At 39.8% G+C, this 12609-nt stretch overlaps 1 protein-coding gene across 2 annotated transcripts in view; it reads right to left on the bottom strand.

Moving 5' to 3' along the window:
* WIF1 (WNT inhibitory factor 1) overlaps positions 1-12609 on the bottom strand; it is an 81680-nt gene that overhangs the window by 29281 nt on the left and 39790 nt on the right. For both annotated transcript variants that reach the window (XM_043888017.1, XM_043888007.1), the window contains exon 3: positions 484-592. In XM_043888017.1, the coding sequence (XP_043743952.1) occupies positions 484-592 (109 nt within the window). The remainder of the gene's footprint in view (positions 1-483; positions 593-12609) is intronic.

Here is a 12609-nt window from a genome sequence, read left to right as displayed (position 1 = left end):
CTGTACTTTCTAACCAGAGAAGGATGATTAGATCTGAAAGACTGAACCCTTTTCTACCACTTTGCATGTCTCTTCTCTACTTCAAATTCCTATTAAATACAATGTTCATTTAGGGGAAGTTTTTCTTGATTTATCCCATTCCCTCTCAATCACTTAGTTTGTATCTTTGCCACATTTAAATGCATTACATTAATTAGCACTTGTTGCCAAGTATATTTCATATGGTGACTTTCTTTTTTTAATCTGGAATCATTTATGAACTGAATTTTTAGGAAATTCTAAAACTTCCATTTCTTCACGCCTATCCTAATCTTTTGTCCAAAGGAAATTGGGACGTAACAACTGATTTGCCCTAAAATCAACAGCTCTCTTCAAGAAAACATCCTGTAATCTCTCTGATGGATGACATCTGGATCTAAAATAGTATTCCCACCACTATTATATTTTAAGCATAAACCTTTCTCTGAGGCAAAGACCACCCACCTGACGCCTTGTGAGGCACTGTTCCCAGAAGAGGGACATTGACGGTTGGGTCTGCCATGATGCCTTTATCCAAGGAGCGCAAGGACAGGAATTCATAGAAGTATTCTGCCTACAACAAAAGGCGTTGACAATCAGCACCATGGAAACCACAGAGAGTGGGAAGGCACTTCTCAATTCATCATCCCTCTGATGGAATACTGACATTTTTCACCATAGGAATTCTGGAACACACGACACCTAAAATATTGTGTAGGCATAACTCTCTCTTCTGGGTTTTAGAACTCTAGAATTAAGACTGCTTGGAGAGAAGTGATTCTTTCAAAACATTAATAACACATATCCAAGATATTTACAAGGTAGTCTTTTAGCTTAAAAGGATTGAGAAAAATGCTCTGAAGGAAATAGGTGATGTCAAAACAATCTTCAACCAGCCCTTATAAAATCCATCTGTTTCTTGGGTCATTCTTTAATTCTTTTCAAATGTGAAGTGAGGTTTTTTTTTTATCAGAATTTGGAAAGACATAATAAATAAGTGATAGTGAAAGCAGAAACCTACGTGCAAAAGAAGATATCAAAGTCCAAAATTTAATGATCTTGGTGTTAACATTTATTTTTCAGTATCATTCCCTTTGGAAGGTTTATATAACATCTCAATTTAATTATGGAGAGAAAAGTCTAAAAATGTAAAAACCACCTCTGCAATATGACAATGAGCCATAAAACTTTACATTGTAAACATTTTTCACTTTCCCACTGAGTCTAGTTGAGAAGATGATGCTTGTTACTTGAATGGCCACGAACTACTGAAAGTAGTAATGTATAATCTCACTGTAGAGCTTCGATGCTTAACTGATTCTCATCTGGGTTATTAAAAGGACTTGTAATGGAAACAATATGCTCTTGCTTAGGAATAAATAACAATCAATAAATCATACAGATACCAAAATGAGAGTTAGGCAGACTAAGTGGTTCTGTAGTTATCTGCAGAGATATCCAGAATTTGGATCGGTTAATTAAGCTGATTACATAAACATGGGCTAGGAAGAGGTTTAAAAAAATACAGCCTTTCTTACATGTGTATAAAAAATTTACATGCATTATGAAATTTATTTTCCAACATGGAAGATATGAGAGATACATGGTAGACACTGGCACAACTTTCTGCTGTAAGTCACAATATCAATGAATTACACATTAAGAACTTCATGAGTAAGATAATGTAAAAGGTTAACCTTAGAAGGTAATCTGTAGGGATACTGTCTACACCTGTATCAAGTTGAAAAGCACTTCACGGTTTTACCAGGTCAAAAGGAGCACCTTCATTAACCAAAATTCCACTGCAACTGTTTCTTTGACTTGTGTCAGTGGTTCCATAAGACCACTGTGAAGGGGTTCCCTGGGTGGGTAAAAATGTTGTGTGAATTAATTTTACTAAATTCATTCATTAGGAGGGCCTTGAGGATAAAGGGTCATCAAAGAGTTAATTCCTACCCTGTTTAAGGGAAGGCAGAAAATTGCAAGAAGTCTGATGAAGGGAGTATCATCAGGAAAGGTCATTCAATTGAATGAATTCCTTTGAAACCAAGAACATTAATTATGTCCCTTCAAGAAAATCAATGATTATTAAAAATGGGCTTCTTCTTAGATGGCATTTCGTGAATTCAAGTGTTTTAAATGACTTCTACCAGCTGTGCTTCCCTCTACACTTAACTAGATAATATCTATCATTTCACATTTTGTTCTAAAACATATCTGGGTTGGCATTATAAAGGATTTGATGCTGTATGCCTTTATAATTAATAACTTTTGGTTATTTATATTACCAAGTACAGTAATAATAACTAGCAACAGTAAAACAACAATCACTCATGAACTGCATACCACAAGCCAAGACTTACTCAAAATATTTGTATTTGTAGTACATTTAACATTGGAAAAGGGCTGGGTGAACAGAGTGCAAATATGTTGAAAATAAAACAATCCAGTTTTATTGAAAATAAAACAGTTTGAAGCTATATTGCTTCAAATACTACATGTTATCATCTGCTGCTCTGTAATTATACCTTTGAGCTTTATCACATTATATATTAAATCTATGTTTATGTGGATGATATGTTTTAAAATTGCATTTATAAAAACAAATATAATTTCAGCAAGTTTTAAAAGTGATTTTTTGGTTTAATAAGAAGAAGGATGAAAGATAAGAGATGAAGATTAAAACAATGGCTGCATAGGATTGATGGTAACTGATTTTTGCCTTTTCTCTCTCTCCCAAATTTTCTACATGTGGTTCCACGCCTTTCATAGTGAAATAAATACACTTATTTAACAACAGACATAAATCATATACCCTGCTTTCAGTTCTGTGTGGCTGATGATAATCACCGGCTCTGCTTGTATAAATCTCTGATCATAGACGAAATATTCTTCTTAGGTTTTTATTTAGCATGGCTGCGCTCAGGTAATAGTGTATTCAAATCTCTTGTTCTTCTTCCTGAAAGTGTGCTTCAAGAAAACAACACTCAATATTTAAGCAGCTTCTAAATGTCTCTTTCAGAAGCTTTTGATGATGTTCACCCAACGTGGGACAGAAAGAATTTCACCCAGTCCAAAAACGTAACTTCACAGAACCTTTGGGTCTCCTGTTATTATCGTTTCATAACAAACACACACGACCTTTGCCAGTTCCTTTTAATGGTTTTTAAATTATCATTTGGCATGCTTCAAGTCTTAGTCATGGCATGTGGGGTCTTCGTTGCATCTTGCAGGATCTTTCCTTGTGGCGTGCGGTCTCTCTTGTGACGGGCAGGCTCAGTAGTTGCAGCACGTGGGATCTAGAACACACAGGCTCCGTGGTTGTGGCACACAGGCTTAGTTGCCCTGTGGTATGTGGGATTTTAGTTCCCTGACCAGGGATTGAACCCGAGCCCCCTGCGTTACAAGGCAGACTGTAAACCACTGGGCCATCAGGAAAGTCCCTCCTGTTGTTGCTTTTCAGTGTGATCACGTAAGGTGGGCTGGGAAGCATAAATGTGCTATATTCAGTCCCAGCGAGTTTATAATTAGCGTTGGCATGACCTCACTGCAGGATGTAGCTGGGTTTAATAGACTCATCTGGCCAACCAATACTCTGATCTAATCAATCACAAATTTCACAGTAGGGTGACCCTTTGATTTCTTTGAGAATCAGTAAACATCATGGCTTTTCTGCTGCAATTCTAAGACTGTATCACAAAGCAGGAACTGGTCAAAACAGTTTCTTCTTTGGATTTTATCAGCAAAAGACAGTTGCCAGAGAAAACCATTTTTATTTGTTTGGCTTTCTTTTTAGAGATATTGATGCTCTAATCTCTAAAATAAACAATTTTCTTCATACATGGTATATTTGTTTTTAAAAGAAGTTTGTTTATGTCCACTGCCTTCTTAAAAACTCTAAGTTGAAAATCACTTAGAAATTGACCAATTCTTTGTCTGATAGTGGAACAGACTTCTTTCAAAGTTTCACTGTCATTATAAAGCAATCTACCCAAACCACCAATACCATATAAAGGTTTTTACAAATAAATTATCATCACCATGAGGTCGAGATGAAATATATTCCTCATTTAAATTAAGAGCTTAAATACTTCCCTCAAAGTCATAGAAAATGGTTGATGAAATAAGTGATAGATTTATTAATGTTGTAACTCCTAGATAGGACATTCTGCTTTTACTTTATTTATAATAAAATAAATATTCTTAGTCCCAAACTCTCTCCTGGAAAAACTTATCTGGGGGCAAATAAAACCTAAATTCTATGCCAAAGGGAACAGAGAGCTAGCTTTAAAGTTTGGGAACAAGTCTCACAAATTTCAGATTTATTACTAAGATAAAAGGAGCCCAGAGGACGAACTGTAATAGGGAGGGGGCATGCTGGAGAGCATAAAACCTCTATTAGGAAAAAGTACATTTTGTTATACTAAGTGACACTAGTGGAAACTCAGGTAGAAGTAACTAGGGTGCTTATTTGGGAAACACATGAAAAGACTGCCTTGTACTCAAACAAAGAATGGATCTATTCAGAAGAATAATTCACTTCTAAATTAAGTTGCTGAGAAATCTTGCTGGCCTGGTTTGCCACGCAGTAAATTTTCTTTTCATAGAGAAGTATAAAAGACACCCAAATATTATCAAGAAAGGAGTGCTGGAGCCCATTTAACTTGCTTCCAAGCAACTTGGCTAAATATTCAAGTTGTTCCTTCCAGAAGAGATGAAGACATCATTTAAGCAACAAATGGGACAACTCAGAAGGCCTTCACTCTGGCACTCTTTTTTGGGTAGACATAGGGAAAGGAAGCAGAGAACTGCATTAACCATTGGAGGGAATGGAGAGAATCCAGTATTTCTTTTTCACCTTTGAAGTTCTGAGTTTATGGTGTACACTTAATCTAATAAGCACAATAATTGCAGGAACCTCTGAGTTAAGAATCAAAGGTTCTTCCTAAAACCATGGCTCTCAAACCCCTTTCAACTTCACGTATTATGATGTTGGCTTAAGCATTCATGGGAAAACACTAAAATAGTAAAGGCATCATATCTGTCCCCCCTAAAGTTTCAAGTAATTAAAAAATACAGAATATAGTGCTGTGAAGTTTGAAATTTTACAAATAATTTTTGCTAAGTGTTTACTGTACTCCAGTCACCGCTCATCTAATTCTCACAACAACCTACTACTATTATGGCATACAAGTATGTTCCGATGAGGCCCTGAGCGTGAGAATTACTAAAGGAATATAAAATAGCTCCTATACAGTATGTGAAAGGCAAGAAGAAACCTACTAAAATAAGAAAGGAAAATAGTTCAATGTTGAAGTTCCAAACAAAACGAATAAGCATGCCTGATGTTTAAAATAATCTGACGCCTGAATGTCTAGACCCCAAATTGCCGGATCCCACATTCTTCCTCAGCATTCTTCTTGTCACCTCTCTGCAAAATTTCATCCTTCAAATTCGCAACTTGTTATCCTTGGATTCCGTGACAGTCTGCTGATTCTTCTCCGACATCTTGCTCTTCCTGCATTTCCTTATTAAGGCTCCTATCAGCTCACAATCTCAGAAAAACCACTAGGACCAAGCCTCAGCTCTTCAGTCTTTATAGTCTGTCGTAAAACTCCTGAACTTTCACAGACTGAACTTTTTCCCCTGAGCAACGAGATGCTCGGTGTGAATAGTTCACACCACGTCATGGCTCTGCTTCTGCACACAGGGCCTCATTCATCACCCTCCCCAAACAGCTTCCCCACCTGATTTATTGGTTTCTGTTGACAGTATTATCATTTTTTCATGACAAAGGTACTGAACTTCAGAGTTGTCATTTCTTGCCTCTCCCGATAGCCAGACACCAAAATCTTATCCTTTGTCTCTCCATAATATCTTCTGAGTCTGTCTCTTCCATTCCCGTTGCTTCCATCTTAACTCAGACTTTATTTTCTCAAGGTGACATTATTGTAAAATTTCTGAAATATCCTTCCTCCCTGCCTCTTTAATGCCATAATATAAGCTAATATATCTAACTGAAACATCACTTTTTTTAACATCACTTTTTTACTGAAGTATAATTTACAATATTGTGTTGTTTTCAGGTGTACCATATAGTGATTCAGTATTTTTGCAGATTATATTCCATAACAGGCTATTACAAGATAGTGGGTATAATTATCAGTGCTATCCAGTATATCTTTGTTGCTCATCTATTTTATATATAGTAATTTATATTTCTTAATCCTATACTCCTAATTTTTTCTTGGGGATGGTCTTGATCCCTGTCTCCTGTACAATGTCATGAACCTCCGTCCATGGTTCATCAGGCACTCTGTCTATCAGATCTAGTCCCTTAAATCTATTTCTCACTTCCACTGTATAATCATAAGGGATTTGATTTCAGTCATACCTGGATGGTCTAGTGGTTTTCCCCACTTTCTTCAATTTAAGTCTGAATTTGGCAATAAGGAATTCATGATCTGACTATACCAAGGCCTTTGACTGTGTGGATCACAATAAACTGTGGAAAATTCTGAAAGAGATGGGAATACCAGACCACCTGACCTGCCTCTTGAGAAATCTGTATGCAGATCAGGAAGCAACAGTTAGCACTGGACACGGAACAACAGACTGGTTCCAAATAGGAAAAGGAGTACATCAGGGCTGTATATTGTCACCCTGCTTATTTAACTTACATGCAGAGTACATCATGAGAAACGCTGGACTGGAGGAAGCACAAGCTGGAATCAAGATTGCCGAGAGAAATATCAATAACCTCAGATATGCAGATGACACCACCCATATGGCAGAAAGTGAAGAAGAACTAAAGAGCCTCTTGATGAAAGTGAAAGAGGAGAGTGAAAAAGTTGGCTTAAAGCTCAACATTCAGAAAACCAAGATCTTGGCATCCGGTCCCATCACTTCATGGCAAATAGATGGGGAAACAGTGGAAAGAGTGGCTGACTTTATTTTGGGGGGCTCCAAAATCACTGCAGATGGTGATTGCGGCCATGAAATTAAAAGACACTTTCTCCTTGGAAGGAAAGTTATGACCAACCTAGACAGCATATTAAAAAGCAGAGACATTACTTTCCCAACAAAGGTCCGTCTAGTCAAGGCTATGGTTTTTCCAGTAGTCATGTATGGATGTGAGAGTTGGACTATAAAGAAAGCTGAGTGCTGAAGAATTGATGCTTTTGAACTGTGGTGTTGGAGAAGACTCTTGAGAGTCCCTTGGACTGCAAGGAGATCCAACCAGTCCATCCTAAAGGAAATCAGTCCTGGGTGTTAATTGGAAGGACTGATGCTGAAGCTGCAACTCCAATATTTTGGCCACCTGATGTGAAGAACTGACTCATTTGAAAAGACCCTGATGTTGGGAAAGATTGAAGGCAGGATGAGAAAGGGACGAGAGAGGATTATATGGTTGGATGGCATCACCAACTTAGTGGACATGAGTTTGAGTAAACTCAGGGAGTTGGTGATGGACAGGGAGGCCCGGCGTGTTGTGGTTCATGGGGTCGCAGGGAGTTGGACATGACTGAGCAACTGAACTGAACTGAACTGATACTCCTAATTTGCCTTTCCCTAATTTCCTCTGCCTTTTAGTAATCACAAGTTTGTTTTCTCTATCTGTGAGTCTGTTTCAGTTTTGGATATAAATTTTCCCTGATGGCTTAGACAGTAAGGAATCTGCCTACAATGCAGGAAACCCGAGTTTGATCCCTGGGTTGGGAAGATCCTCTGGAGAAGGGAATGGCAACCCACTCCAGTATTCTTGCCTGGAGAATTCCATGGACAGAGGAGTCTTGAGGGCTACAGTCCATGGGGTCACAAAGAGTTAGATATGACTGAGTGACTAACAACACTTACTTGTATTATTTTTTCAGATTCTAGATATAAGTGGTATCATACAGCATTTTTCTTTTCTTCTCACTTCACTAAACATAATAGTCTCTAGATCCATCCATGTTGCTGCAGATGGCAGTATTTCTTTCTTTTTTATGGTAGAGTAATATTCCATTGTGTTAGTTGCTCAGTAGTGTCTGACTCTTTGTGACCCCCATGAACTGTAGCCTGCCAGGCTCCTCTGTTTATGGAATTCTCCAGGCAAGAATACTGAAGTGGGTTAGCCATTCCCTTCTTCAGGGGATCTTCTCAACCCAGGGATCAAACCTGGGTCTCCTGCATTGCAGGCAAATTCTTTACCATCTGAGCCACCAAGGAAGCCCTGGATTTAGAAAAGGCAGAGGAACCAGAGATCAAGTTGCCAATATCTGTTGGATCTTAGAAAAAGCAAGGGAATTCCAGAAAAACATCTACTTCTGCTTCATTGACTACACTAAAGCCTTTGACTGTGTGGATCACAACAAACTGTGGAATATTCTTTAAGAGATGGGAATACCAGACCACCTTACCTGTATCCTGTGAAACCTGTATCCAAGTCAAGAAGCAACAGTTAGAACTGGACATGGAACAGTGGACTGGTTCAAAATTGGGAAAGGAGTACATCAAGGCTGTATAGTGTCATCCTGCTTATTTAACTTCTATGCAGAGCACATCATGTGAAATGCCGGGCTGGATGAGTCACAAGTTAGCATCAAAATTGCCAGAAGAAATATCAACAACCTCAGATATGCAGATGATACCACTCTAATGGCAGAAGTGAAGAGGAACTAAAGAGCCTCTTGTTGAAGGTCAAAGAGGAAAGTGAAAACCTGGCTTAAAACTCAGCATTCAAAAAACGAAGATTATGGAATCTGGTCCCATACTTCATGGTAAATAGATGGCGAAAAATGGAAACAGTGACAGACTTTATTTTCTTGGGCTCCAAAATCACTGCGGACGGAGACTGCAGCCAGGAAATTAAAAGATGCTTCCTCCTTGGAAGAAAAGCTATGACAAACCTAGACAGTATATTAAAAAGCAGAGACATCATTTCGCCAACAACGGTCTGTATAGTCAAAGCTACAGTTTTACCAGTAGTCTTATACAGATGTAAGGGTTGGACCATAAGGAAGGCTGAGCACTAAAGAAGTGATGCTTTCAAACCATGGTGCTGGAGAAGACTCTTGAGAGTCCCCTGGACTGCAAGGAGATCAAACCAGACAATCCTAAAGGAAATCAGTCCTGAACATTCATTGGAAGGACTGATGCTAAAGCTAAAGTTCCAGTACTTTGGCCTCCTTATGAGAAAAGCAGATTCACTGGAAAGGACCTTGATGCTGGGAAAGATTGAGGGCGGGAGGAGAAGGGGGTGACAGAGGGCGAGATGGTGGGATGGCATCACCGAGTCAACGGACATGCTGCTGCTGCTGCTGCTAAGTCGCTTCAGTCGTGTCCAACCCTGTGCGACCCCATAGATGGCAGCCCACCAGGCTCCCCCGTCCCCGGGAATCTCCAGGCAAGAACAGTGGAGTGGGTTGCCATTTCCTTCTCCAGTGCATGAGAGTGAAAAGTGAAAGTGAGGTCGCTCAGTTGTGTCCGACCTTTCGCGAACCCATGGACTGTAGCATATCAGGCTCCTCCGTCCATGGGATTTTCCAGGCAAGAGGACTGGGGTGGGGTGCCATTTTCTTCTCCAGTCAATGGACATGAGTTTGAGCAAACGCCGGGAAACAGTGAAGGACAGGGAGACCTGCCGTGCTGCAGTCCATGGGGCCACAAAGAGTCGGACATGGCCGAGCAACTGGGCAACAAGAGTGTGCTGTTGTACGATGTACCACACCTTTATTCACGCCTCTGTTGGACATCGAGGTTGCTTCTATGTCCTGCCTATTGTAAACAGTGCCGCTATGAACGTAGGGGTGCGTGTATCTTTTTGACTTAGTATCACTTTGTCACATCACCATTCCCCTATTTCTCCTTATCTCCAGGATAAGGCCTTTAGCCTGTTTGAATGCTCTCCACAATTTGGCTCCATATTTCTCTTATTTCTTAATATTCTGCAACAGGGACATGCTGCTGGAGCTCAACTGGCCTGCTTTGAACATACCAGAGCCTGCCTGTATTCCAGTGTTTTCACTTCCACTGACCCGTGTGTGTGTGTATGTGTGTGCTAAGTTGCTTCAGCCATGTCTGACTCTTTGCGAGTCAGACTGTAGCCCACCAGGCTCTTCTGACTGTAGGATGTCCCCAGCAAGAATACTGGGGTGGGTTGCCCTGCTCTTCTCCAGAGGATCTTCCTGACCCAGGGATCAAACCTGCGTCTCCTGCAGCTCTTGCATTGCAGGCGGATTCTTTACTGCTGAGCCACTGGGAAGCCCATTCTGACCTGTGATAGGACTTAAACCAATCTGGCCCTTAAACATGTATCACCATGTATTATTAAGAAACTTTTCACATGGGTATATCATGTATTCTCACATACATCTTGGATTCTTTGTGTTAAGAATGGGATTATATTTTTTTTCCAGCACTCTACTGGAGATTCATTCAGCCTTGTACACAACACAAGGGATTGAATAAACATTTGCTGAATGAATGAATGACCTACCAGGAAGCATTCAGATGTGTAAGCCAGGGCATCCAGAACACTCTGTTGTGGTGAAGTGGCATTAGCCTCTGATTCTACTGACAGGCAGCAGCTTCTCTGCTTTGGCAATTGGTAAATTACTTTTACGGGTTGAAAGAGTCTCTCTTATTTTGCTGTCTGGCCAGTCACCCCAGCATACATAGAGAATAGAGAAGGTTTTGGAAGAAAAGATCAAACAAACATTGACATTTGATATCCAGCCAATCCGGGCATAGTTTGTAACTGTTTCATGCTTGTTTAGGGACAAAACCTTGGCAATCAGGCTCCTAGAAAGAATATAAGCAAATAATGTAAACAAGGTCCAGTTCTAAAACACAACTTTGCCCAGTGCTTTTCTGGTTTATATTTTCCACTTGCGTCTCTCCTATAAGTGACATATGTATAATTATAAAGACAAGTAATTTGTATAATTTTAAAAGTTAATTAAATTTGTGAAAGGCACTCAGTTGTGTCCGACTCTTTGCGACCCCATGGACTATACAGGTCATGGAATTCTCCAGGCCAGAATCCTGGAGTGGGTAGCCTATCCCTTGGCCAGCGCATCTTCCTCACCCAGGAATTGAACCAGGGTCTCCTGCATTGCAGGTGGATTCTTTAACAACTGGGCTACCAAATTTGTAAAGTTGTATAAATTTACATAAACTTTGTGTTCTGTAAATTACAATATGCAATTGCAATGTCACTAAAATATCAACAATGACTTTTTTCCTGTTTTCTTTTGAAACTGGCCCTAAGAGGAATTTGCTTCAAAAACAAAAAGAAAAAGCACCTTCTCATGCAGGGTAGTTATTTCATCATGTCGCTGACTTGGATTAAATTGACACTGAGATTAACAAGGCTTAAAGAGAGAATTTCAATCTGCCTAGTTTTTCTATTCTAGTAATCATTTTTTACACACCCTAGACTAGACCACAGTCAGTGGACCGGTTGAGGGAGTGAAGTTATTGGAATATAATGGTAATACTAAAACTTAAAGTCCAAGTAAACACACCCAGGACCACAAGAGTTTTGTAAACTAAAACTGGCAGGAGATCACACGGTTTGGCTTCACATGAATCTGAAATATCTAAGACATTTTCCATTTTTTCCTCCTAGGGTTTGGAACTATCCTTGCTCATGCAAACCAAAAACAGACCTGGCTATCCAACAAATCCCTGGCTAGTCACTCTCTTTTAAGAGTCCTAAAGATAGGAAAGCAATGCAATAGAGACTTAAATTGCTATTTAGGATTGTTTATTTTTTTATTATTTTTTGTGGGAGCGTTAACAAGGAAGTAGAAAAGCAAAGCATTAGACAATGAAAAAGGTTTTCTTAAGTGCTTTTGAAGACTGAAAAAATGGATATCAGTGTAAAGACCATGTCCGGCTTCCCTGGTGGCTCAGTCAGTAGAAAGAATATGCCTGCAATGCAGGAGACCTGGGTTCAATCCCTGGGTCAGAATATTCCCTGGAGAAGAAAATGGCAATGCACTCCAGTATCCTTGCCTGGGAAATCCCACGGACAGAGGAGCCTCCTAGGCTATGGTCCATGGGGTTGCAAGAGTCGGACACAACTTAGTGATTAACTACCACTACTATCACCATAAAGACTGTGTAGGCGCTAAACAAAATCCCGTTCAGCACACATTCATCAGACTCCCAAAATTTTCCTTGGAAAGAGCAATGGAGGTGAAGTAAGAAATAGATGGGTCCCCAGACTGAACAGCTGGTCTTTGTCAAGTAGAATAAAATTGAAGATTTGTTCTCATTCAGACACTCGAAGGACAAAGCTAATGGCAGAAAGCTGAGCTCTGCTAAAGAGATAAGATGACCTCTCCTGAGGTCAAGGAAAGCTTCCCTGTCTAGCACATGTGCAGGAAGGCTCCTTGGGGGTTAAAAAAGGAGGGGTCACCACCCCATAATAAGTGTGGACATACTCCAACAGGCCTCTGCAGTGGGACCCATCTTAGCAAAAGGTTGCACGCCTTTTGTGTATTGGGCAGGGTCTATGAATCAGTCAGGTGTGAGAAAAAAAATAATTGGCCAGAAGTAAACAAAGGCCCAGAAGTACTATCCTATATAAGTGATTTAAAT

The sequence above is a fragment of the Cervus elaphus genome, chromosome 3, assembly GCF_910594005.1.
Source record: "Cervus elaphus chromosome 3, mCerEla1.1, whole genome shotgun sequence".
Lineage (NCBI taxonomy): Eukaryota > Metazoa > Chordata > Mammalia > Artiodactyla > Cervidae > Cervus > Cervus elaphus.
This window is presented reverse-complemented; position numbering and strand designations above follow the sequence as displayed.